General features: G+C 43.2%; 7 protein-coding genes across 7 annotated transcripts; 5 read left to right on the top strand and 2 right to left on the bottom strand.

Annotated features, from left to right (window-relative positions):
* Positions 1-1,074: 1,074 nt before the first annotated feature.
* Positions 1,075-1,745, top strand: B0H65DRAFT_551489 (uncharacterized protein; the record flags this gene model as incomplete). Its single annotated transcript, XM_062829813.1, has 3 exons — positions 1,075-1,172; positions 1,271-1,401; positions 1,483-1,745. The coding sequence occupies 3 exons, from the start codon at positions 1,075-1,077 to the stop codon at positions 1,743-1,745; spliced, it is 492 nt and encodes a 163-aa protein (XP_062678073.1).
* A 116-nt stretch (positions 1,746-1,861) lies between these two features.
* B0H65DRAFT_591138 (uncharacterized protein) lies at positions 1,862-3,084 on the top strand (the record flags this gene model as incomplete). Its single annotated transcript, XM_062831087.1, has 4 exons — positions 1,862-1,974; positions 2,060-2,088; positions 2,740-2,852; positions 2,919-3,084. 4 exons carry the CDS (start codon positions 1,862-1,864, stop codon positions 3,057-3,059), a joined length of 396 nt encoding a protein of 131 aa, XP_062678072.1. The 3' UTR covers positions 3,060-3,084.
* Positions 3,085-3,618: 534 nt separating this feature from the next.
* B0H65DRAFT_433725 (uncharacterized protein) lies at positions 3,619-4,521 on the top strand (the record flags this gene model as incomplete). The annotated part of the gene is made up of 2 exons (XM_062825088.1): positions 3,619-3,702; positions 3,760-4,521. 2 exons carry the CDS (start codon positions 3,619-3,621, stop codon positions 4,519-4,521), a joined length of 846 nt encoding a protein of 281 aa, XP_062678071.1.
* A 2,703-nt stretch (positions 4,522-7,224) lies between these two features.
* B0H65DRAFT_281173 (acetylxylan esterase precursor) lies at positions 7,225-8,207 on the top strand. The gene is made up of 2 exons (XM_062822879.1): positions 7,225-7,850; positions 7,916-8,207. Exons 1-2 carry the CDS (start codon positions 7,350-7,352, stop codon positions 8,096-8,098), a joined length of 684 nt encoding a protein of 227 aa, XP_062678070.1. The 5' UTR covers positions 7,225-7,349; the 3' UTR covers positions 8,099-8,207.
* Positions 8,208-8,418: 211 nt separating this feature from the next.
* B0H65DRAFT_511103 (cutinase-domain-containing protein) lies at positions 8,419-9,499 on the bottom strand (the record flags this gene model as incomplete). Its single annotated transcript, XM_062828455.1, has 3 exons — positions 8,419-8,841; positions 8,906-8,985; positions 9,079-9,499. The coding sequence occupies 3 exons, from the start codon at positions 9,497-9,499 to the stop codon at positions 8,419-8,421; spliced, it is 924 nt and encodes a 307-aa protein (XP_062678069.1).
* Positions 9,500-11,828: 2,329 nt separating this feature from the next.
* Positions 11,829-12,362, bottom strand: B0H65DRAFT_433472 (heterokaryon incompatibility protein-domain-containing protein; the record flags this gene model as incomplete). Its single annotated transcript, XM_062825072.1, has 1 exon — positions 11,829-12,362. A coding segment is annotated over one exon (534 nt), but the record flags the coding sequence as incomplete, so codon positions are not given.
* A 12,263-nt stretch (positions 12,363-24,625) lies between these two features.
* B0H65DRAFT_281060 (Metallo-dependent phosphatase-like protein) lies at positions 24,626-26,815 on the top strand. The gene is made up of 2 exons (XM_062822878.1): positions 24,626-24,633; positions 24,690-26,815. The coding sequence occupies exon 2, from the start codon at positions 24,901-24,903 to the stop codon at positions 26,602-26,604; it is 1,704 nt and encodes a 567-aa protein (XP_062678067.1). The 5' UTR covers positions 24,626-24,633; positions 24,690-24,900; the 3' UTR covers positions 26,605-26,815.
* The last annotated feature ends 227 nt before the right edge of the window (positions 26,816-27,042 follow it).

Below are 27,042 nucleotides of genomic sequence, written 5' to 3'. Positions count from 1 at the left end.
CTTCAAGAAACGACGACAATTCAATTTGGACCATGAGCCTATGGTAACAATCTGCTGGGCGTCGAAGATGGGGAACCAAGCCGACACGTTTTCATAGTGGGTGTTCATGTTGGTGCTCAGCACATGGCGAGGATTGAGAGGAAGGCATAGCGTGTAGGGGGCGAGTGATCGCTGGGTCTGATACCAGTCGTCATCAAGAGTGAAGAACACACCTTAGAAGCCTACTGTAAACAGCAAATAAAGGGGAATAACCAAATATCTTTTTTCCTGCCATAACGATAACATCATAAGTTGACAAGCATCGCGGTTCTTCAAGTGATTCTTCTCAATGTTGCGGGAAGGAACTTCCATGTAAATGTCTGATCCTCATTCACAAGGCAGTCAAGACCGAGGACATCCCATTAGTCTTTTGGGGCCAGCTCCGGCAGTTCCTTCCTGATCTTGTGCGTCCTGGAAAAACAGCGAACGATGACGATGAAGTCGACTTGCAAAAGTGTCCTCTGAGATGGTGCCATCAACAAATTGAGAGGAACTTTGCCGCCGAACTTCGGCATCTACAGACGGATCACCAACACGAAACAGGGACGCGACACGAATATGTCATGCAATCTATTAGAGTCCGAGAATTGGTTCTGGGAAGGTAGGAGGAACGACGCGAGGAAAGACGCCGAAGAAAAGAATCCTTTCGGTCCTAGCCAAGACAAACCCAAGAAATTTTTTCCGACATACGAGCTACGACTCCATGGCGAAATGCCCAAAGAGCAAAGAACTCGAACCACTCTCTCCCTCCCAGAATTTTCAAACTCACTCAATATCTCCTCAACTCGCTTCCCGGCACATCATTTCCAGACATCTTTCTGTAGGGAACCCATCTTCTCACTCCTTTGCTACGATTTGTATCCCCCTAACATTTACTCTGTCTCCAACAGCGCATCTTAAATCTTCTTGTAGTCTTCAGTCTGATCTCAAATTTCATCCACAACCAAAAGCCACACGAAGAGACCGCAACAATGGACCCCAATCACGAACTCCAGATCTACGTTGACCAGATCCTTGATCGCCATGCCAGCCGCAATGTCCTCCTTCACCCTGGCCCTGGTAATCTCCTATGATTCGCCAGGTGCCTGGGTGTGTTTGGCGATGCGATCAACCATTTCGCCCGCTGCGCTGATGTACGCGGAAGTGCCTCCAGACTTGTAAAAGAGCGGAAAGCGTGTGGTATCCGTGAACGGCGATGTCATCACCGCCGGGTGCCACTGTTCGTCGCCAGGGGCAAGCCTAAGGGCAAAGCCAACACTGCAGTACTGAGCGGTAACATGATTGACAACCAGGCCGATCCCACTCCGTACACCACTGTGGACAGCCCGGATCTCAGTCTTCTACAGCGTCTGGCGCATCCTAGTTTACCTAGACTGGTACCAGTCTAGCGACAAGTGGAACAGTACTACCCCTAAACTCGGCAACGCAACACTGGTCATCAAGCACTACCCCCCCATGCGGGCTATCACAACCTCGACAAAGTCCATGACGTTGTTGGGGAGATTCCAAACCAGCCGGCGCAACTCATGCACGCTCTGCACGCTCTGCACACTGGGCTTGACGGTGCCGAGGAGGAGATTAAGCGCCTCAATGCGCGCATCGAGCGCTTTACTGCCGCCACTGCCGAGGCTGCTGAAGCTATGACTGCTATGGTGGAAGATGAGTCGGACTCCGACGAGGAGTTGCTGGCTTTCCTGAATTTCTAAACATATGTTCGTCATATGTAAGGTTATTCATTTGGTATGCAGTGACGGCGGCACGGAGCCCTGGCGAATGGCCAGGATCACCTGATTCAACCAGCAACACCAGACTATCAATCGCGATGCAGTCTTTCATCAAAGAAGCAAGCGTCAAGTCTAGCGACGTGTTCAAACTCACCGCCATCAAGGTTCACATCGCGGGGTTTTCAACATCAAAAACGCGACCGGTCCCAAGGTGAGTTCCATTTCAGGTCAAATCTCAAGTCACATCATCATCAACAAAATAAACACCAAACTAACCATGGATTCCTATCGCACAGCTTCCCTCCCAACTCCCCAGGCAACGCAGGTTCCAGGGCCCATACCAGAAATACCTGGTCCCTTTCAGAGCAACAGAAGAAGATCATTGCAGACTTGCCAGTCGTCCCCTCAGTCGTCTCCTGTTTCCCACCGACAAGATCAAGTCTTAAGAACGAGGACGTACACGCCCCATATATCGTCGGGGCAATCGGCGGACAGGGCTTGGAAGTAGGAGAGGGAGTGGGGAGCCGGCTTGTCAAATAGGGACTCGAACCCAGGGGTAAAGCCCAAGCCGGTCCAGAGGATGACGTCAACAGATATAAGCTGCACCCTTCTCACTCCGCTCTCCACTCAAAACAAACACAAAGAAGAAAGATCTTCCATCAGTGTTCTAAGTTCTCGACTGAAAGCAGCCGCCCCGTTGACTGGCATGTTGGCGTAAGGGGTATCAGGGGGGTACTGTTCGAGAAAGAGTTTGTGGATTTTATGTAGGAACGTGTTGATCGTCCATTCTGAAATGGAATGTTCGGTAACCACAAGGTTGGTCAGTTGCTCCTGACCAGCAAACAAAGGCCGGTAGTAGGGATTGATCATCTTGAGATTGGTGGTTGTGTCCCACCCGACAAAAGCAAGCTTCAGTTCTCGATAAACGAGGATGGGGTCAAAGCCACTTGTTCGGCTACCCGTTGAGACAAACCAGCCGTTGCCGGCTGGTTCTCGGACTCGAACCAAGGAAAGTTCGATGCCGAGGAGCTGGAGAAGGCCTCTCCCGACCAGTTCCTGGGCGCTGGCTTCCTATCTACCACTCGCCCGGTGGGTAAGTGGTTGCGAGGGAGAAGAATTTTCTGAGAACAGAGAAACAACGAGGGCTATCACCAGAGCCTTTTCAGGAAGAACAAAAAGCGCTTCGACGACTTGGAGAGGAAGGATGACATCCTTGTGCGTGGCTGGTCCATGCCGATGACCGAGGAAACCCGGGCGACTATCATCAAGGAGCTCGAAAACTATCGTAGGGCTTAGGAAGCAAGGTGAGCGGCGAGCGAGGAGGAGTATTGCCAGGAGAATGCGGTCACAGCGAACAGGCGTCGCCATAGACGCTTCGATAGAGGTAGTGACATGCTTTCGTCGTACCTTCCTTCTACGCCGATAGTCCCTCTTGCTTTTGGCCAAAGACTTTCATCCCATCATCGTCGATGCCGCCAAAAATGTCTGCCCTTCTGCCTGATCTATCCAGTGACGTTTCTTCCCCTCCGCCCTGTCTGTCCTTTGCCTTTGCCTTTGCCCTAAGTAGGGCTGACCTTTTCACCCCTCTCAAACTTCTTAAATCATCCCACACACAACTTTCAACCTTCTCGCGTCGCGTCCAAAGAACCCAACCTGAAAATCATACATCTTCCTTCGAAATACTTGATCATTTCTTTCAGGACTACACTCTTCTTCAACTCTTTTCCAAGTATGGAGCTCCCTTCTTTTCTCATTCTCTTATATACACCACGACCATCAAGAATCATTTCAAGCCACTAACCAGGTCTTCTGTTGGCTACAGCTTTCTTCCCACCCCACCTCGCCTCCTCTCACAATGTCAGTCCAGGAGACCTACGATCAGGCCAGACAGCGCATCAAGCTCGCCCTAAAGGTCGCTATCCTGGACGACATCTGGGCCGTCGCGCCTAATCTTCGCGATCGAGCCACCGTCTTAGACGCTATCCAGAACACAAAGCGAGAAGTGTTCCGCAGGCACTTCGTGGAGGAAGGATTTGACTGCCCCGGTGCGCTCTCTCACGGCACTGTTGCCTGGGAGACGGCAACCATGCTGTGGAACTGGTTCTGCAAGGAGCGCAAGGATGCTGGACTTGCCTGCCCAACCGAACCGTTGAGGGCTGAGTGCGAGAACCTCTTGACGGAGCCAGACGACGGATGGGGAGCCTACCTCATTGAGAGACGGCAGGAAGAAGAAGCCAGGGCGGCCGAGCGTGGACAGGCGAACAGTCCTGCGATCAAAAACGAAGAAGACGAGGAGATGCCGCTGGCCAACATTTCCGAACATCTGCCTGCCGCAGAGCCTAACAACGCCGTGGCAGTAGACAACAGCGCGGCAGCCCCTCCCGCTGAACCCAGAGACAACCAGAGCGCGCCAAAGACCTTGGACTACCAAGACGTTCTCGGCTTCAAGTGCTCCGAGAACAACCTTGCCCTCCAGTGGTTGTTCGTACCAACCTCAGAAGAGGGTTACCGGTACCATGTCCTTGTTGGCGGCACCATGATCCAAGGCGATTCGAACAAGTGCAACGAGCACGAAGCACGGGAGGAAGTCGCCCTCAAAGCGTTGAAGACAGTAGAAATTTGGAACGCTGCTGGAAACGGTCAGAATGCCCGGGCCTTCCAACCTCTCGACTACACCAACCGGCCAGAGCTCATCCAAGCTTGCTTGGAGGGCTTCGAGCTAGGCACTCGCCTGGCTCTGCAAAATCGTCAGGAGTAGAGTGCCGTTGGGCTTGGCCCCTGAGGAGGAGTTGGTTCTCTTTGTTTGTGAGGATAGGGATAGGCGCTGAATAGAACTCGGAGGGTGACCGCCCAGACGCAGAGTGGGGCGCAGTTGGAGCTGAACAAGATTCGACAGAAGGCTGCGGGTAAGCAGGCACTTGCGCAGACTCAGGTTGTTAATGAGGGAGGACCGGGAGGGTTGGGTGATAGCCGCGCTGGGCACTAACCGAGGATTATAATTACAAGCCTTGTCTTGTGATTTTGGAGCTTTGTTCGTTTGGCAAATAGTGCCGTCTTCCGGAGTCAGAAGTTAGCTGGAGTTTGGTTAAGGTAGTTGTGACGGGAGTCACTGAGTAATACGATGCTGTCTGAAGAGGCTCTCGGCTAATGGGTGAATGAGATATGAGGGAGCATTCGTTCGTAAGCTTCGGAATGAAGATGAACCCATAGCATAAGAACGAGCGAGTCAGTGACCAGCTTGGTTGAAGCAAAAGGGAGGAGGAAGAGGTGGCAAAAAGATCGTATGCGTTGAGGACGCGTCGATGTATGTAGAAGTAGAATTATATTAGCGATATGAATTGTGGACTTGCAATGACTCGCATCATCCCTCTTGTCCATAGCGGTGGAAAATGCGTTGGCCGTGACTTGCTGTGCTTGATGAATGATGCCCTGTTGATGTGGTTAGAAACTTCGCCCCTATCGGACTAACCCCAACTCGCAAAATTTCAGTTGCAGCACAAGTAGCACGTAGTTCTAGTCGATATAACATGGATTCTTGTGTGCGAAGTCCGGAGCATGCGGTATGCGTGCTGTTGCATAAGGTATTCCTCGGACATGGCGAAGGTTGCATATATCCTGTTGATACAGAAATGTCATGCATGTGCATGCTTTAGGGACTGTATCGGGCATACGGCCGGACATGTTACCAGTTTACCCCCAAAAGCCCGTAGGCAGACCATTTTTAGCATGCAGTGAAATCTCTTAAATCTCTTCCAGTCCATAATAAAGTCTGTCCTTCCTCCCTTCATTCGACTCTCGGTCTTCCCTTCGAGTTCACACCACATTCTCCCCTAATCTGCTAGAACTCGGCAACAAATCACTTCGATGTCTCCCCATCACCCAGGCCGTCCACGAAAGCTGTCTCCCTACCGGGGTCCACGCAAGATGTCTCCCCACCTCCTTCCACGAAAGATGTCAGACCCAAACAAAAAAGGTGGAGCAAGGCACAAACCATGGGTCCAGGAGCTTTCTATCCGTCCCAAACAGCCGGATGAGGAGAAGATGAAAATCAGTAAGTGCCTCAGTCCCCAACGACACACTGACACCTGTTGATGTAAATCAAGAAAAGATAACTAACACTTGTACTTTCGTACTCCAGTGCCTCGTGCAGCAAGCAATGATAATGCCCCGGCAAACATCCCACCTAGGAGACCCATCGCGGATCCAAGTGTCAACAACGTGCCCAAAACGGCAACAGAGAAAACCCGGCAAGATGTTACGCTTGATGCATTGAGGACTTGCGGGATCTTGGGCGACCCAATTACCTCAATGGATACCCGTACCCTAGAAGCCCTCTACCATCTTAACGTGATCAAGCAACTTTCGTTGCTTGTTAACGACAATGCGTTGCTATCAGTGGATGATGGCCCAGATATGTTTAAGTTGCAGATTTGGAGAAAGCCGTCAACGGAACACGAGAGGGAAGAGTACGTCAAGAAGAGGTAAAAGTACCTTCAGGAGATCGAAGAATCCGTTGAGGAGATGGAAGAGTAGGTTGGTTGAGGAGAGGGAACGCAGAAGTGGGAGGAGGGATTGACGTGAGGTTCCGGATCGTGTTCGCGAGCTCTCATCTTCGAGAATGAGACGATCCTGGAATGAAAACACGACTCCGGCATACAGGGAGAGGTCGCTTTGGGTTCAAGGGCGAGCATAGGGAGTGATGACGGAGAGGACTTCTATGCCCCTGTCGCAAAGATCCTGCAGTGCGAAGAGGAAGCAAAGGTGTTGGTTCCTTTCACCTACTTGCCGCAAGGGATGAAGAAAAGAAGCATGGTGACTGCAACCTCTGGGTATAGGTGTAGTGAAAGAAGAAGAGGAAAGGGGGAGGGGAAAAAGGGATAAGGGGGAAAGAACGGAAATACCTTAGGGAGAAGGAAAGGAAATTGGGACAGAAAAAAAAAAAAAAACAAAAAAAAAAAAAACAAAAAAAAAAAAAGAAGGACCAGTACTTGCCCTCTACCGAGATTGAGGTGGCTACTAGTTCCCACCAATTCACTCGTTGGCCCTCAGCTACATGCGAGGTTGTTACCTACCTGTTCAATGTTTCTTCCAGAACTCGGATCCCAAAGAGCGGCTGACTGGAAGTCAGGTGTGGAATGAACATTATGCCAGCTTTAGGATAAATGTCAAGATCGCCCTACCCCATGGGGAAGCGCATTTAGCCACAAGTGCTTTCCCCACAAAGCAATCTATATCGCGGCACTTACTTGCCGTCCCGGCGTCCCGTGATGGCCATATGTCCGATGTGAAAGGAACCGCCAATGCTACCTGTAGATTCTGCGGAGCGACGGAGTGACATGTAACTCTGAAACCTGAAGCAGCGTGGACAGGTTGACTCAATATCAGCCGTCAAAGAAATGATAGAGATAGATTGCTCTCGTCGTCAATTTCTCATGTCCCATTGCCCCGGTCCGGGATGTTCAATCCCAAAAAAAGTTTCCAAGTATAAGACCGCCAGCTCCTCTTCCCATCCTCCCCTCCATTCCACACTGTTCCTCCATCACTACAGCTCACATACCACATCACTCCGACACCAATCCCATCACCATGAAATTCCCAACCCTCAGCCTCCTCCTCACCGGCCTCGCCGCCGCCGGCCCCCTCACCTCCCGCCAATCCTATTCCTGCCCCAAAGTCCACATCTTCGGCGCCCGCGAGACCACCGCCCCGCAAGGCTACGGCACCTCCGCCGGCCTCGTCAACAGCATCGCCTCCGCCTGCCCCGGCTCCACCAAGGAAGCCATCGTGTACCCAGCCTGCGGTGGGCAATCCTCGTGCGGAGGCGTGTCTTACGACAACAGCGCCTCACAGGGGACTGCGGCCGTGGTCAAAGCCGTGACCAACTTGAACCAGAGATGCCCGGATACGAAGATCGTGTTGGTCGGGTATAGTCAGGGCGGACAGATCATGGATAATGCGCTGTGCGGAGGGGCGGGGGCGACGTTGACGGGCAATGCGCTGAGGGCTGTGAAGGCGGCGATTTTTATGGGGGATCCGCATAATGTTGTTGGACTGCCGTATAATGTTGGGACGTGTAAGGCGAAGGGGGTAAGTCAAATTTGAAGTGGTGGGTTTGAGATAGTAATGATGGTGCTGACGAAGCTGTGTAACAGTTTGCGGCCCGCCCGAGCGGATTTAAATGCTCACCTGCCAGCCCGTCGATCATTCAGAGCTATTGCGACTCGACTGATCCTTATTGCTGCAATGGGAATGATGCGAACTCACATCAGCAGTATGTGAACAAGTATGGACAGCAAGCGTTGGCGTTTGTGAAGAAGTTGGTGGATGCCGCTTGAGTTGAGGTTGGGTTGGGTCGGAGATAACGGCATGGGTGGGTTCATGCGGCCCTCGGTGTTGGACAACATGGTGCATGGCCCCCAGGTACTGCACAGCACGATGTTGTAATACAGGGGCAGGGTCCCGAAAGCCGGAGGCTATTTGTCTAACCAAACTTGATTCCCATCAACATTAGTTCTAGGTAAAAGGTCTGTTCATGAAATATAATTCATAGGGATTAAAGGCATATACCCTCCGTCCAATCATCACTCGTATCCAATCCATTTCGTACTTCATTCCTCTTCATTCACTCTCCCAACCTCAGCTCACCCACTCAGCTCTAGAAGAGACCAAGACCCATACCGACAGCACCAACAACACCAGCCAAAACCATCACGCCCGATCCCCTCACACTAACCGCAGCACCCTGAACAGGCGCGCCCGAAGCAGAAGCGCTGGGGGTCGCACTCACAACCACCGATCCAGATCCAGTCGGGACAGCAACACCAGTCGAAGTGGACGAGGGAACAGGAACAGTGGTAGTCGAGTTACCCGAGTCGGAACCGCCGTTCTGGCCGGCAGCAATCGAAGCGTTGTACTTCTCAACGATCCACTTGACAGTCTCCATGGTGTAGTTGCCAAAGTAACCGCCGTGCACGGTGATGTCCGAGCCAGAATCGCAGTAAATGTCGCCCGTGTCGCACCAAGAGGCGATGTGCGAAGCGAGGGGCAGGCAGGAGGTCACGTTCTCGCGGGGGAAGATCTGGGTTGGTATTGGTGTCAATAGCGAATCAGGGGGGTAAAGTGGCTGAACAAGGGAGACTTACGCCAGTCTTTGTGCTGGAGCCAAGGTTCCAGGGAGCCCCGGCTGTGTGGCTTGGGTCACCGTAGGCGACGGCCGCGACGACTGTCGTTGTCTCACGTCAGCTTCATGCCCAATCTCAGGGGTCCAGGTCCCCAATTTCAAAGATGATAGATGAAAGGTTGGAGAGAAACATACCCGTCTCATTGAACACCTCCAAGTACCCCTTGCTAGCCTGATAATCCGAGCCCTCTCCAGGAATTCCGCCACAAAGCGAGTCCATCATAGCCTGCGCACCCTGGGAGTAACCCAGCAGGGCAACCTTGGTGTCCGGGCACTTCGCATGGTAGTCAACGAGACTCTTCTCAAAGGCAATGGCTCCCTTCTCCTCCGAGGTGGTGTAGTTGGCGAAGGTGGCGGGATAGTCGATGGCCTCGATGGTCGATCCGGGAAGGAGCAGGGTGACGTTCCGGGCTACAACGCCGATTCGCCCGAGACCTGGAGCTTCACTGCTGCCGCGGGCGACGATCAGATGGATGCCGGTCGCGCAGGGCTCCTCACGGGTGTAGTGGGAGACGGAGGCAGCGGCCTCGACAAAGCGGGCGACGATTGTCCACATTTTGGCGGTAATGATATGAGGTTGACTGTGGTTACGGGGGTGTCGGTGAGTGAGTGAGGGAGTGAGTTGAGGGTCTCGTGTTGCCCCGATCGACCGTATAAAAGCTGCGTGTCTTAGCGTGTCCGTGTGTACAGCTCTTTGACGATGAAAAAGGGAAAGAGAAGAGAAGAAAAAAAAAGAAGAAGAAGAAGGGACGGGTGAGTCCGGGCGGTGCAGATGGGAAAGCACAAGAAGGGTGTGGTCAGGTGGGATTGAGGCTTTGTGGTTGGGGGCAGGAAGCAGGAACAAAACAGGCAAGCAAGAAATGCAATGGCGCGCTATCATGACACTAACAGGGGGAGGCCGCCATCCTTTGTGGAGCTGCTAAGACACAGCCAAGTCCGCTAAGATCTAGCCGGCAAGCCCGGGGCCCCGGTCAGCAGACACCACAAAGGCCCCCGGGCCTATCGTTCGATCGTGGTTCCCAACCTCAACGGACCGAATGCTACATGGTAACATGGCCATTTCCCACGTTTTGACATACGGAAACGACGTTGGGGAAACACGAGAGGGAAATTCATGCATGCTGTCAAAGCTGTCAAAAATCAAAACCTTCATTCGCAAGTTGATCCTCTTCTGGAAAATGCCCCGCTGGACAATGCCCCCTGAATCCCTGATCAGTCTCGGACCCCGCCCGATGCGGGGAGCCGAGCGGGAGCGTCAATCAGTGGATGTGTCGGTGGGCCGAGGCACGCGAATTTCGGATGTTCCCGTTCTTCTTTCTTTGAGATTTTGGCAAAACCTGGGGTTGAGAAATGAGAACTGAGAATATTGAATGCGACGACGCAAGACAAATGGTGTTCGAGTTTCCGAGATGCGCGCTCGCAAGTTCGAATATCAGGCAATCGACGAGGACGAAAGAGATAGTTTTTTTCCCCGGCAACATTGTTTTTGTTTTCTTCCCTCTTCATCATACTCGTGCCGCAGCCAATTCCACCAGGGAAAAAAAGAGACGAAAACATGGAAAGAAAAAGGAAGGGACAGTTCCAAACGACGCAGGAGCAGAGCTTTGCAGCACAAATTGCCAACGTAGAGTCCTCAGACTTTGACTACATGTATACGAGCGACGCAAATCGACAACAAACACATCGAAGGAAATTGGTCCCCGGTATTCAGCTCATCGTTGCGACAAGGTAGTACCGTGTCAAACGAGGACGATATCCTCTGTCTCCATCTCAGAGAGCATGTTTCTCCAGCAGGACCATCCATCATACGTTTCCCACCCCCCCTTAACAAAGCCCATTCCTACTCGTCGATAAGCCTTGCTGCCATCGGGCTTGTTTGCGGGTTCGACGACGAGCATGTAATCATTGGCGGTGAGCGCTTCGTCTACTCTGACGAGCGGAATAACGTGGTGCGTAATACCGGACGGTGTAGGACAGTTGAGCACGTCAATCGTATAGTCGAGGGTTAGGCAACCTAAGGCCACTGCGCTATTAGTTCCCTCGGCATCTGTGCTGTAAATGCTGTTGTTGGGACTCGAGTTTGTGCTGTAAATGCTGTTGTTGGGACTCGAGTTTGTGCTGTAAATCGACATCCTTCGATAACGGTTCGCAGACTTTTGTCGACAAACTTTATCATAACTCCCCTCCAGACAAAGCTGAACTATGCCTATCGGTGCGCGCAAGTGAAGCTCGATTCCGTTGTTGTCTGCGGTTATACCTTGGTTGTCGTAATGGTACCGGGTGTTTTTTAGCCCCAAATCGGTGTCGTCGGGCATTAGGGTAAATTCTTTCTCGTCAACCACAGATGCCCAACTCCAGGAAGGGATTCCGTGGAGACCCGTTCCGGGTGTGTCGGTATGAAGGTCGGTTTTCTCCCAAAACAGCGAAAAAACTGTCTTGTGTCCCTCCAGCCATATGCCGAAATGGTATTCTTGCTCTTTCCTGTAAGACTCTTTGAGGGCTGTTACAATGCCACGAAGCGCAACCAGTCTATCAGTCTCATAAGTGAGCTGCATCCGAACATAGTCCTGCATCAACCGAAGCCAGTTGCTGGTTAGCTTGTCGAACGTATGCCAGCATGTGACATAGGGTTCCGTCTCATGTTTTTCTCGGCACCTCCAGAGCAGTGAGTTGTTTTCAGACCATACAAAGCGGCGGGAGAGGCCCCATTCTTGCATCACCCACGCGCGTTTGGCCAAGGGGCTGTCATACCACGCGCCAATGTATGAGGGTGCCCACTCTTTTTCAGGAAGAAAGCATGTCACAAAGGGTGCCAGGGCCGAGGATCCTTCCATGGGCGTATACACTTTGACGACCTTCTCCGGGTCCGGTCGTTGAAGACCTTTGAACAACCCTTCGGAAGAATCGCGGGCATACGCAGCTCCCAATGTGAGTGTCGCTCCTTCATAGATTGGGCCCATTTTTTGCGACTCTACTTCCCAGTCCGACAGACTGTCTTGGATGATGCACAGAGAATCGATCCATAGATAGCGGATTCCCAACACCCTGGTCACCCAAACCGCGTCCGCAAATGTCTGAGGCAGGCAAGCCAGTGGGATACCGTGGCGTATGTAATCCTCCAATGTATCACACGTGGTTTTGAGCGGCTGTTTGTCTGGGGGGCCCCAACAATGGCTGAGTGCAACGTAGGAACCGCTGGGAGTTTCTGTTGTGGTTTTGACAAGTCTGACAACACTTGAATCGGCAGAACCAACGTCGAGTATCCGGGAGGGTAACTTGGTCTGATCCAAGGATGAGGTGTGGGAATGCATGCCAAATCTTTTACCAGACAGCGCCATTCTGCACTTCGGGTGATCATTAACACATTTCCACAGCCAAAATCTTAGTTGAGCAGCAGTTTCTGGCCCTCTGGCGTCCATGATAGGTTTTGTCCATGCAACACTCTCCTGTGGGTGTCGAGACTGCGAGGTATATCGTGTCTGAGCCACGTGCGGCCTCTTTTGGAATTCAAGTCGCTGGATAACCTTAGGATCACCGACGGGCCCGTTGTGTATTCTTTGGCTATCATGGTAGGGAAGGGAACCCAGGACAACGGGCTCTAGATGAAAATGGAAGTGTCAGATGCTGTGAGTTCTGACCGGACAATATCATAACGTTACTGCCGGGGATTTCAGCTACGATCATACGAAACATGGGAGACAGATAAGGTATGTGAGTGAAAGTGTAGATGAGGTACTTACCCCGCCAAATTCGAAAGCTGACTAAAGGTCTGTAAAATCCACATGAGGAGAAGTAAACCTGGCAGAGTATGTGAGGGGTCTCCGGAGTGCCACGTCCACGATAACTTGAGGCGCGGACTCGAATTGGTTTTTCCGGATCCATTTCGCTATAGGGTATTTTCCTGTAGACAAGATAATTTTTCCCATGGGAAATGTTGGAGACGTACGCCTTGCACAAGTCGCAATTTTGATAAGCATTGCCACCGAGGAGCTGTGTAATTGTCTTCCAGGCGCAATCGGATGTGTAAACTCCGGTGTTGATGTGCACGGCCAAATTGGAACAATCCGCGCAAATCATCCTGCCTAGAGGAAGATGTTGCGTTCGCGAAGTACTGCTGCGGAACGGGACACGAAACTCTTAAAGGATGCGAAAAGAAGAGAGCATTAGAGGTGATCGCGGATGGTTGTTGTTTACACCAGACATTTGGGTTGGTGGCTTTGGTGCCTGACGGCTGCCTAGTCGGCTAGAGATCAAATACATGAGGGAGTAGTCACGGGTTAGGGTTGCCGGCTAAATGAAAAGACCTGGAGAACAGTCATTGACGAGAATGTGAAGGATGCAAAGTGTCGATAGCGTATTGAAGCAGCCAAGGGGAGGAGACTCCCAGCAAATAGATACACGCGGAAATGAATGTATGATGGGAGCGACTCCAAGAATGACGGTGATGATGTTGAAGGCGGAAGCGTCAAAACTGAAAGAGGTGCACGTCATGGAAAGGAACCCTTCTGAGAGTCACGTGAAAATTGAGGGGATTGACCAATCATCGCGCAAGGGACTTCTCTACACGCAACAGTTCTACAAATACAGTACGGTACAGTACATGTGAAGACAAAATGATGGACGAGGCGACGACAGTCGCGGACAACATGAACATCTCAGTTGATGCAGTGACGCCCATCTGTTGAGTATATAGCACTTGTGGGAGTTAAATGAATCAGCACAAATGATCGTCTCACATTTAAATAATGGAAGTCAGCACGAGGTGTGCGACCTTTGCACAAGTTCCACGGTGTCAGGGCACTGCCAGGCATGCACCTGCCAGGCAGGCCAAGCCAGGCTAGGCTTAGCACAAGCCAAACTCCAAAGAAGGAAGTACCCAATAAATAAAGCACTAAGAGGGTATATATACTTCGAATCGGCCACAAGCTTAACCTAGACTTAGCCTACTTCATCATCAATCTATACATACATTATATTACAAATTTCATTACCCTTACAAAGTAGTATACTATCGCGAATCGAACGCGTAAACTATTGAAAAATCGAAGGCATCGACCAAAATCAATCAAATCTTCCCTTTTATATTTTATTTCAATCGTTTAACGAGGATACTTCTAATTAATCTATCGGTCTAATAATAATAATACTAATTAAACACTTAACTATGAAATTCAAAATTAAAATATTTAATTCTATTTAAACTAATTACTTTACCTACTAAAACGATTAAAAAATACCCAAATTCAACCTTCAATTAACTTATACCGAACTTCCGCAGATTTTAATACCAATTTCTAAACTTACATCGCTATTTTACACTTAAATTTCAAACCCCGAAACTAATTTACCCCGCCAAAAATCTCTACGCCTCGCATTAAAATTATAATTACATATATCAATCCCTACCAAATATCTAATACATTTCTAAAAACTCGACAACTATTTTATTTTTATACTAAAAACTATATTTATACTACCCGAATTACAAGCGAAGATATTGATTTCATTTGTCTTCTTAAATTAACTTTTAAACCAGAAGATTAATTCCCTACTAAAAAAGAAAAATATCCGCCAATTTAGGCAAATAATAAAATTTCCCTTACTAGATTTCTAACTTATTAAAAATACTAAAAAAAAAATTAGAATTCCCTACAGGAATCAACTATAGACCCTATAACAATTTAAAATATAAATTACTTTAATATATTAACTTACTAAATTTATTAAATAATAATCGTAATATTAATTCCTTAAAGATTGTCACGGCGTAGCTAGACAGTGTGATGATTGTACCATTTAGCTAACTTGGACTAAAGACAAGAAGTTGAAGAAGGAAGAAATCCCAAAAGGGAAGGCTAATAGAAGAGGCGAGGTTCTTATACCCTAACTGGGAGGCAGCCGGAGCCAAGCCCAGAACCTGCGCCTGAACCATGTGACCCATGACAGCACCAGCCGTCACAAAGATTAATTTCAATAAATTTAAAAATAGCCCGATTAATAATTTATAAACCCTCTCAATCCTCCTATATTTTATCGTCTTAAATTCTATAATAATTAAATCCAATACTATAAATAATCCCCCTTTGTACCAAATTAAACTTTCTAAACCAAACTTTAATAATTTAAATAATATTAATAGGCCTCAATAGAATAACTTTAGGATCCCAACTCCGTATTTAAAATTCCCAGACTTAGAACTAAATTTAAAATTAATTTAGAAGATACTTCCAATTTTACTGAACTTCTTTTATCCCTATCAATGAATAAAAAATTAATTCTATATTATTTTCTAATATTAGAAAATCTCTTTAATAAATTCGAACGTTTTTAAAAAATAATTTATATATAATATAAACATTAAAAAATAAATTAATAATATGAATAATAATAGGAAACTATCGTTAATTATACTATACATTTAACAACGGAATTTTAATAATAAAAAAGTTGAGAACGTTATTAACGAAAAGTTAAAAAATTATATTAATAATAAAAAATCCGAAAACTCTATTAATAATTTAAATTTAAAAAATATTAATACTAATAAATTTAATAGCTTAAAACCCAACGTCGTCGTTAGATCGAATTCGGAAAAGTTCTTTATTAAATTTAATTTAAAGAAATTCGTCATTAAACCAAATTTATTAAATATTATTATTAAAACGAATTTAAAAAAGCCTATCATTAAATCGAATTCGACGAAGATTAATAATATCGCATTAAATTTAAAAAAGCTCGTTATTAACTCGAATTCGAAGAAGCTTAACGTCGAAAAAATTAATAACGAAAAATTAAACTTCGGGAATTTTAAAATTAAAAATTCAATAAAACTAAAAATATTAAAATAATGAAAGAGTTAATATAAATAGAGATTATCTCCCTTATAATAAAAATAGTCGCCGAAATAATAATTAGAATAAACGCGAAAAACCCTCTAATAACATCCAATTCAAAGTATAATATTAAAATAAAAAATATTAATTACTTTAACCTATCTCTAATATTTATTAATATCATTATTTTTAACGAGAAAATTAAGAAATATATAAATGTCTACGCCTTTATTAATAAATTTAAATATTAAATTAAAGACTTTAAGGATAATAACAAAATTTAAATCTATTAAATTTAGGCCTAATATTTTATAAGCCCTACCTTAATTTAATATAATTACGTACTTTCTAAAATTAATTATTTATTATTCGAAACAAGCTTTATTAATACTACTTATATAAAATTAAAAGATAAATTCAAACTTCATTATTTAATTACTTTAATTAAAATTGAAAAGGCTAGATTTATATTATACAACGTATATTAAAGCAAGAATATATTAGCTTTTATCTAAACTACTATTCGTAGTACTAAAAGTTATAACCTTAATCTACTCGGCTAACTAATTGCCGTCTTCGAAACCTTCCACCCTAAAATTTAAATAAATTTAATTAAATTAAATTTATTATTAACCGTTAATATATTAATAAACGAACTTCGAGAAAGGGAGAATATAATCCAAAGATTAACATTCCAAAAATACGGTAACAAAATTCTAATTTCGACTTCCCGTCAATTAAATTAGAATTAAAAACAACTCGGGTACCAAAATAATAAACCAAACTCCTATAACTAGAATCGAAATACGGGGAACCAAAATCGAAAATACTAGAATTGAAATTGTTAAAATCAAAGATATTAAACCCCAAATTAAGATTAAAATTTATATAGTTAGAATCAAACTCGTCTATTAAATTAAACTCAAAACTAATATAGCAATTAATATTAAAATTAGAATAATTAATTAATTAATCGTCCCCAAATTAGCCTTATCCCGGAAAGCTGCTATTTACTAGCACTATTTACTGCGCTAAATATTATAAAATAATAAATAATATACTATAACAACCTTAAATATTATAGGGCTAGTGCCCAGAGTATTTACTTGGCTATTACCAAGCTAATTGCATGCAACTAGCCAGCGCTAAGGCCAATACACCCTCTCTAGTTGGCTGGACCTACTCGACTGCCCGGCTTGCCTGGCCCGTGCGCCCGCACTTTAAAACCTTGTCTTAATTATACCCTTCTAGTATAGTCTTTCCTCTCTTTCTTTCCTTATCAAATATAGCATTTCAACCTTACACGACTGCTCGCTGTGTTCAACTCGTTTAGACCTGTTATATTATATTTGACCCTCTTTTCAAACGACCCTGGTTGCCTCCGTCGTTATCCTCTCGCAGGCACGCCCGAAAGAGTTCCTACTATCGTTTTCGTTCCTTAGCGATAGATAATCCTTTTTCGTCATCTATAATATTTTAATAATAGCCACTCCCTCAGATCGTATAGTCTACAAACTCTTAAAAACGCTAAAGATAATTCGCCTCCTCAATTAAGCAATTAATTGCCGAGATCGCTAATTTTAAAGCTTCGGCCTCCCCTCTCGATACTCCGCTATCCCAGAAACCAATCCTTCCCACCTTCAAAAAATTCTTAGGTAATAAGGAGGATTTTAAAACTTAGGTTTTAAACGCGTAAGCTAAACTCTATATAGACGGGCAAGCTATTACCAATTTAAAAGCGTAGTTTTACTATCTACTCGCCTACATATCACCCGCTATTAAGAAACTACTCGTCGCTTTCGCTGCCTACGGCCCTCAATCTTCCTATAAGTTTATTAATAAGCTTAAACTTACATATGGGGACCCTAATACGGCTAAGAAAACTGGTCAAAAGCTTTACTAACTACGTTAAAAGTCCGGCACTAAGGAATCTATAGCGGCCTTTATCGCTCGATTCGAAGAAGTCCTATACTATACCCGTATAGATTCTTAGTTAGATACTACTAAAGTTAGCTAACTTACTGCTACCTTAAACTATAATTAGAAATAACGGCTCTCTGACCGAACTAACGTACCTAAGTAGTATTCTTAATTACTTTTTTACTTTAGGAAGTTTAATAGCAATACCTTTCTTTTGGCTACCTCTTCGTCTTATGCTTAGAGATATGGTGGCCCGGTTAATAATAACGGCGGAGATTCTATAGATACTTCAATTAACGCCTCTACGATAAAAACAAAAGGTAGCGAACCCTCTAACAAGCTACGCTAATAATACAAGAGAGATGGCAAGTGTACTAATTGCGGTAACGGTTTTTACTAGGCTAAGAAGTATAAGAAGGGAGGTACGCGGATAAATAATATCAAGGTCAATAGTCCGGTTGGGGGCTTAGATGGTTACGATAGCGATAATTAAGAGGAGGAGTTCTCAGACTGAGTAAAAAGTCTTATTAAAGACGACCCTGATAAAACTATAGGTAGGAGAGCGCTATTCGGGGGTTCAAAGGAGGAGCTTCTAACAACTAGGAGGGCGAGGTCATTATAAGAGTATTAGTTCATTTTATAGATGGCGCAATAAGTCCTTACCTTACCTTTTATCGCATAGCTAATTAGATACTAGTATTTACTACAACGCACAACCGTTGGAGGGCAATAGACGTTATATTTCGTAGGCATAAGGATTATTAAGCTACCTTTATAGCGGTAAGGGTAAGGCTCCTACTAGTAGGAGAAGTAGAGCGCTACGAAGCATTAGGTGATAGCCTTATTTTAACTATCTCTAGCACGGATTGCTAATGTATTATGGCAAGAGAGAAATCCCTAATGGGTAAGGTTTAAAAATATCCTCTAATTTAATTTTAGTGCCCGTAGCTATTAGGTATAACTCTATAAGGGTAACGGCGGGCGCGTTCGTTACCGATTCGGGTAGTAGGCAGGTAGTTATATAGCGTTTATTTGGGGGCTTAATATAGATACTTGTCTTAGTATTATTAATTTCTTCCCCGTCTGCGAACATTTAGTTTGGGTGCGGCTAGTTAACGGTTTTAGTCATTTTCGTATATTTAGTCTTGTATGGTAGATTCTCGTTTAGAGAGCAGGGGGGTAATATTATAGAGCCAGTGCCCAGAGTGTTTACTTGGCTATTGCTAAGCCAGTTGCATGCAGCTAGCCGGCGCTAAGGCCAATATACCCTCTTTAGTTAGCTAAACCCACCTGACTGCCCGGCCTGCCCGGCCCGTACGCCCGCACCTTAAAACCTTGTCTCAACTGCACCCTTCTAATATAGTCCTTCCTCTCTTTCTTTCCTTGTTAAATATAGCATTTTAACCTTACACGACTGCTTGCTATGTTTAACTCGTTCAGACTCGTTACATTAAATTAAACGAACCTGACCTATCCTACTAATCTCCTTCAATCGAAAATATAATTAACTACAAATTCTCTACCTATAATACTACCGCCGAAAAGTATAATTATATTAATCCCTACCCAAACGCTAAATCGTCCGTTAATCTATCCTACTTCGCCTCGATATTAAATTATCTATAGGATAATTAAAGTCAAATTTAAAATAAAGCTTTTATAAAATTCACAACTCTGACGCAAATAGAACGTTGCCAAATTTATTTAAAAACTTTTAAAAACTATAATAAATTGATATAATATATTTACTTAGTATATTTAAAGCGTTAATAGCCTAATCGACGCAAAAATATTAAAAGTCCCGTCGTCAATACCTTTTATGGTATAAAGATTTTAAATATTATAAATAATTCAAAAAATAACGATCCAATAATACTAAACCGGCGGAAATCCTTAAGTTAGGTTCTAATAAATAGCGAATAAATATTAATTCTACCAACCTTCCTACCTAAGAAATAAAACCGGTACCTATTATTAATTGATTAATAAATAACCGTTTGTTTATCGGTCTAAATTTTAATTTCCGTTCTTATTTATATATATAGTAATAAATTACTCCAAATTTATAAAAACTATAAAAAGAAATAGATATATACGGAAATATAGGTTATATTTCGACCTTAATAGACCGCAAACTTTTAGAAGAATATTTTCCTTATATTAAAGTCCGCAAACGCGCTACACTATTAATAATTAAAAGGATCGATCAAAGGAAGTATATAATTTTAAAATATATTATTCTACTTATTTTCCTACATAGTAATCTACTAATTCGGGACTTAATAACCTAAATTTAAACGCTCGCAAATTTTATTCGCAAAGTAACTATAATCGATAATTTTAAAGCTAATATATTATTAGGGATAGACTATTTAGTACTAAAGAAATTTAATATATACCTAAATTAGGGATATGCCTCTATTATATCCTATTATAGAAATAGGATTGTAATTAGAATTAAGAACTATAAGCGTAAAGTCTATTTAAAAGTAATTTCGGTCTACTATATTAATATCCCCTTTTATTTTACAATTTAAGTAATACTTAATTATAATGAAAATTCTAAAAATTAATACTTATTATTTATATTAATTTATTAATGAAGCTTAACAACCTTTGTATAAATGATAAACAGCACCTAATAATATATTCTAATTAGGAATAATATAAATAATCTTATATAAATCTATAAAGGCGTTAAAATTGAGCATTTATTTTTAATTAATTAAGATATTTATACTTATTAACTTGTAGAAAATAAAGTAGCGGAAGTTATATAATTAGTAGTAAATAGTAATTCGCTCGAAATCTCTAAATTCGAGTTTTAAAATAATATTATTGGATATTTAATAAGTATTAAAATCTATAATAGAGGACTACAAATTACAGCCAAAATTAACGTAATCTTTAATGAATATTAGAATATTTTTTTAAAATAAAGAACTTACCGACTTACTAGAAAATAAATAAATAAGGATCGAAATAAAATTAAACTAATACGAAAATATTCCCAAGTATTATAAAATATTCTTATTAAAGTCCGACGACTGCAAGGTATTCTATTATATACTCTAAAAAATATAAGAATTAAATAAAATTATTAAAATTAAATACTAAGTACCCTTTTCGTCCTTAATTTTCGTAATTCAAGAATAAATAAAGAATAGTAAGAAAAGAAGGATAATAATCGATATTAAAAATTTAAATAAAAACGTATTACTAAATTTATATTTAATACAATTTTAAAAAATAATCCTCGCTAACATTAAAAACGTAGCCTTTATTACTATCTTCGACGTTATAGGTTTCTATTATTAATAGCGCGTCTACTTTTAAAATCGATAGGCCTTTACTATTTCTACTCCCGAAGGCCAATATATTTATAATATCCTCGTTATAAGTTTTAAGAATTTAAATACTTATATTTAATAATAGATAATATCCTTTTTAAAAATATAATTAATATTAATTACTACGATAACATCGTAATAATATTAAAGTCTTTAAAGGAATATAAATACGACTTAAAGTAGGTTTTTTAACGATTATATTAACGTAATATCTCTATCGGTCTTTTGAAATCCTTTTATATATCCTTATTAACTATCGTATTAGGGCGTATAGTCGATTCATTTAACTTATTTACTTCGCAAGAGAAATTAAAAGCTATAATTAAATTTAAATTTCCTAAGACTTTAAAAAATTTCGAAATCTTTATTAACTAAACAAAATATTAAAAGTACTATATTCCCAATTATAATATTATTATCGACCCTCTCTAACGTTGAAAAACAAATTTATTAAAAATTTATCGACGTAAATTATCCTAAACCTTTAAAAATCAAATTATAATAAATTAAAAAATAAAAAAAACTATAACCAAAAGATTATTATAGTCGTAAAATATAAGTAACAACTATTTTATTCGCTCTCCTTACAAAAGAAGAAATTATATCCTTCGAAATAATAAATAAATTTTATTAAATTTAACTAAATTCTACTATTTTAATTTACATTATCTCTTATATTTTAATCACAATATATTTACTAAAGGGATAGGAATTAAAATATATTATATCGAAGAAGAAATATTAAAAAATATTATAAAAGACAGCAAAATTTTGAAATACTTACCCCGTATAGTAATATAACCAATTACCTTCTTATTACGTATTCTATCCTAAACCGAAAAACGATATTAAATAATAGAAATAGAAGTTCTCGGGTTCGTTTAAATATTATTAAAAATTAAATATTAAATTAAAGTAGCAAATGCGAATATTTATTATTTTACAGACTATTTAATAATCTTCAATATAATTAAATAAATCAATATAATTAATTCTATAGCCGCTAATACATTAAATAAAAAATTCATTAAAACTATAAAATTTATTAACTTCTTTAACGTCTAAATTCTATATAAACTAAGCATCTACTATATTATTCCAAACGCCATATTAAAATTAAACTTAAAAAAAGAATATTATGAACCTTCGAAAGCTAAGCGGACTTAACATAATTCTTAATAATCGTAATAAATATTAAATAATACTAACCAAACCGCTCTTAAAAATCCAAATCTTTAATAATTTTATATAGGATAAACTTATTTATGAATTATAAATATTAATAAGCGCGGTAATCGTTATAATTAAATCCGAATTTAAAAGATAATTAATATAGAGATACTACAAAATCTAAAATAACGCTTAACATACCAAACTACTATAGCGAACGCTAAATTTAATAATAAAGTTATAAATTTACTGTTTTAAATTAAGGACAAATTCCTTTAAAACAATTTTAATAATTTTTAGAAGTTCGTTATTCCTTATAATACCTTATACGACCTTTTCGAAATTCTATACGGCTAAAACTATCAAAGATACAATAAAATTACACCTTACCTATTTAATCTCTACATTAATAAACGTTTAAAAAAACTAAAAAACTTTTTTAAAGCATGCCCGAAGTATTGAATAAATAATATAATTAAATATAAGCTATACAATAATTTATAACCTTTATTAGGGCCGCTCTATCTATACTTCTTCATTATAATAGATTTTATATTAAGATTACTATCATTAAAGGTCAGAAACTTTAATATATACTTCGTAATAATTTACAAATATAATAAGGAAATTATTATTATCCCTAGAAAATTAACATAAATAATATAATAATAGGGAAAAGCTTTAATAATAGCCTTATTATCCCAAAATTATGGGATACTATATTAAATCCTAATAAATAAGGATCCTAAATTCGTTTTAACGATATAAACAATTATTTAAAAATACTTAGGCACAAAATTACTATATTTAATAGTATATAAACCTTTTACCAAGAAATAATCAAAACGCTTAATTTAAATTATCGAATTTACCTTACATTATTATGTCCAAAATTTCAACAACCCCTAACGTTAGCCAAAAATTATACTAAAATTCTAATTCGAATATAATAATACGAAAATAAAAATAGCAAAAACCTCATTAAATAAAATTATTAAAAGCTTTTAACCAATTAGAATCGTAAATATTATCGCCGATAGAACTTAGAAATTATAATTTATCCAGAAAGTAAATTTACTAACGACGAAAATTAAAATATAAAATTCGTTAGCAGTCGTCATAATAATAATAAAATACCAAGTCAATTAAAGATACGTATTAAAAATATTCAATATAAATAATCAAATTTACCTACGCTTCTATAAAACCTATTTAATTTTATAAACGTTAATTCTAAATATAAAATTAGGACTTTATTACATAAAGCTATTTAGGGTAACGGAAAGGGTTAGACGGTCTACCTATAGATTTAACTTTCCAAATTATTAGAAAATTCACCAGGTAATTAATCTAAATTACTTAGAATTTAGAAAATTTAATCTATACAATAAATAATTACCAATATTAATACTTATTAAAGGAATTAATATACCAGCGTTGATTACAACGGAGAAAATAGAGAAATTAAACATTATTAAATACTGAGTTAGATATAACGGGGCAAGGAGAGAATTTAATTACTAAATTATATTAAAGGAAGTAAAACCGGAAATTTTAAAAATATAATTACAAAAGAAAATATAGAAATAAAAAGATAATTATATCTTAAACTATATATTTACTTTAAATGGTTCGCGAAGACGCATTATATTTGACGGGAGGCAGATTATTAGGGTATTACCAGGCATATACCTACTAAATAAGCCAAACTAGGCTAGGCTTAGCACAAACCAGACTCCAGGGAAGGAAGTACCCAATAGATAAGGCACTGGGAGGGTACATATACTTCGAGTCGGCCACAGGCCTGACCCAGACTTAGCCTACTTCATCATCAATCTATATACACATTGCATTGCAGACTCCATCACCCTTACACACGGAGAACCACGCTTTTATCAGATACTGTCTTGGTACAGAAATGCCCATCTTTCTCTCCCACTAGAGGTAACAATCTTTGTATTTGCTGTACCACCGCCACGACACCGTTACGTTATCAGCCGTATCTTTCATCTCAACCCAGAATGGGCAAAACATCCGCCAGATACGCGTCGATGCTCACCATGTCAACAATCACCCTCAGCATTGACTCGTCGCGTAACTCCCTCTTATTTTCAGCAGAAAATCATGGCATCCTCGAGGAAGAGGCTTACTGAGGTCGGAAGGAGGATAAAAACCAATAGTGGGCGATAGGTGCCCCTGGTCGGCGGGGCTCGCCTACCACATTCCGGGAAGGTGATAAAGATTGTCGAGACACCCGCGCAGCCACCAGCCAGGCTTGGCCGATACCCGAAGGTGGTGAGCCAATCCAGCGCTGCTTGGGGGGTTGTATTGGTGTTCCCGGCCCCAGGGATTCTCACGCTGCAGCGCAACAAGGCACAGGCCGCACAAGGAGAACAACGCCCGCTGAGAGCCAATAGGTTCGCCCACCTGCCCGTCCACTACCAAGCGCAGATAAGCTAACGCATGTACCCAGACCGTGGCCACCGATCGACATGAGATTGCTGTTGACGGAACGCTCCTCCTGCTGGTGCTGCAAGGAACGACGTTAATATAAAAACCGGGCGTGGACGTCGGTCCAACGCGGTACCGAGTCCGTCCGTGTCTGGTTCCTTCTCCTCACCCTCGTGGACGACATCTGGACCTCCGCCCGACTCAGAACCGTCACAACACCGAGTCACTTCACGATGGCGTCTCTCGGCAAGCTCCTCTCGGCGGCCGGCCTGCTGCTCTTGGGCGGCCATGGCATGTTGGCTTCGGCCGAGGACCATCTGATCAGCGAGCGCAAGCTCTCCAAGCGCTTCATTGACGAGAACGGCAACTACAACATCTCATACTACCATATCAACGATGTCCATGCCCATCTCGATCAGTTCACCTCCTCCGGCACCGACTGCACCAACCCGGCCAAGGGCTGCTATGGCGGTTATGCCCGTGTCAAAACCGTCATCGATGAGACCCGCCCTTCGCACAAGGATTCGCTCCTCCTCAACTGCGGTGATGAGTTTCAGGGCACCATGTTCTTCTCCTACTACGGCGGCGAGAAGATCGCCGAGACCCTCAACCAGCTTGGCTTCGACGGCATGACGCTGGGCAACCACGAGTGGGACAAGGGTGACGAAGTGCTCGGCCAGTTCCTCGAGAACCTGACGTTCCCCATCATCTCGGCCAACGTCTTCTCCGACAACGCGCGCCTCAACCGCACCATCAAGCCCTACCACATCTACGAGGAGTACGACCTCGCCGTGATCGGCGTCACCACCGAGACCGTGCCCTCCATCTCCTCGCCCGGCCCGGGCACCATCTTCACCGATGCCGTCCAGGCCGTCCAGGACACCATCGACCACATCCACTCCACCACCTCCATCAAGCGCATCGCCGCCATCACACACATCGGGTACGACGAGGACCAGCGTCTCGCCAAAGAAACCTCGGGTCTCTACCTCATCATGGGCGGCCACTCCCACACCCCTCTCGGCAATTTCCCCGGCGCCGAGGGTCCTTACCCCACCATCGTAAAGAACAAGGACGGCGACGAGGTCTTCATCGTCACCGCCTACCGCTGGGGCGAGTACCTAGGCTACATCGACGTCACCTACGACGCCGACGGCAAGATCCTCGAGTACCACGGCGGTCCGATCCACCTCACCAACACCACCAAGCAAGACGAGGGTCTCCAGAAGCAAATCGACGCGTGGCGCGTGCCCTTTGATGAGTTCTCCAAGGAGGTAGTCGGCACCAGCAACGTCGTTCTTGAGCAGTCCACCTGCCAGAGCAAGGAGTGCACCTTCGGCAACTTCATCTGCGACGCCATGCTTGACTACCGCCTCAACTCTTCCACCGATGGTGTTGCCCCTTCGTTCGCCCTCACCAACGCTGGCGGTATTCGTGCCTCGATTGACGTCGGCCCGATCACCCGCGGTGAGGTCCTCACTGCTTTCCCCTTCGGCAACGCCGTCGTGGAGATTACCCTCTCCGGCCAGCAGCTGTGGGACGTCCTCGCCGGCATTGTCGCCCGCGTCAACAAGGCGAACGGCAAAGCCGTCACTTCTTTCCTTCAGGTCTCCCGCGGCATCAAGATCGAGTACCAACCTACCAACTCGCCCGACAACGGCGTCGGCACGCTTGCTGCTGTCACCATCGGCGGCGAGAAGCTGAATCTGACCAAGCAGTACAAGGTCGTCACCATTGACTTCGTTGCTGGCGGAGGCGACAACTTCTTCGCTGAAACGTTTGGCAACCTCGTGGTGCTGGATACCCTGGATGAGGTTCTGGTGAACTACATCAAGGAGAAGACGCCGGTGGATGTGCAGTTGGAGGGGCGCATTGCTGCTTATAGCAAGTGCGGTGGACGCAAGAAGTCCAAGAAGTTGAGGAGGGAGAGGGAGTAAGGGTGTGGTGTATGCTTCTGTATTGTACCTGGAATGATTGTTGATTAGACGATGTAATGTGTTGATGTCTTGTGTCCCATGGAGCTATATCTCTGCAAAGGGAAGTGACGAAGTGATGCCTTCGGCGGCCCCATCCGGGGCGGGACCTCGCTTTGCTCGATTTGCAGTAGGTGAGATTCTGATCGCCCACCTGGCCTTCGTACCTGACAACGTCTGCGGACACCAACGACGTCACACTAGGCCCCCTTCCCGCTTCTTGGGACGGACGGTTGGACCCCGGCTCCCGTCTTGACGACTCGTGTTGGTTGACTTCCCGGACTTCTTCATATCGGTACCTAGGTGAACTGTCTTCCGCATTTTGTCTCCCTTGCCTCGAGGCTTGCATTCTGACACGGCAGCTTCTACCAGAGATCCAAGTGATATGGTCCCGAGACCAGG

The sequence above is a fragment of the Neurospora tetraspora genome, assembly GCF_033439725.1.
Source record: "Neurospora tetraspora strain CBS 560.94 chromosome Unknown B0H65scaffold_7, whole genome shotgun sequence".
Taxonomy (NCBI): Eukaryota; Fungi; Ascomycota; class Sordariomycetes; order Sordariales; family Sordariaceae; genus Neurospora; species Neurospora tetraspora.
Note: the sequence above shows the minus strand (reverse complement) of the source record. Positions and strands in the feature narration are given on the sequence as shown.

Bases quoted from the DNA above. Each gene is read 5' to 3' on its own strand.
- B0H65DRAFT_281173 (XM_062822879.1), top strand. From the start codon at position 7,350: ATGAAATTCCCAACCCTCAGCCTCCTCCTCACCGGCCTCGCCGCCGCC. The intron at 7,851-7,915 runs GTAAGTCAAATT...GCTGTGTAACAG, and splicing joins GGACGTGTAAGGCGAAGGGG to TTTGCGGCCCGCCCGAGCGG.
- B0H65DRAFT_281060 (XM_062822878.1), top strand. From the start codon at position 24,901: ATGGCGTCTCTCGGCAAGCTCCTCTCGGCGGCCGGCCTGCTGCTCTTG.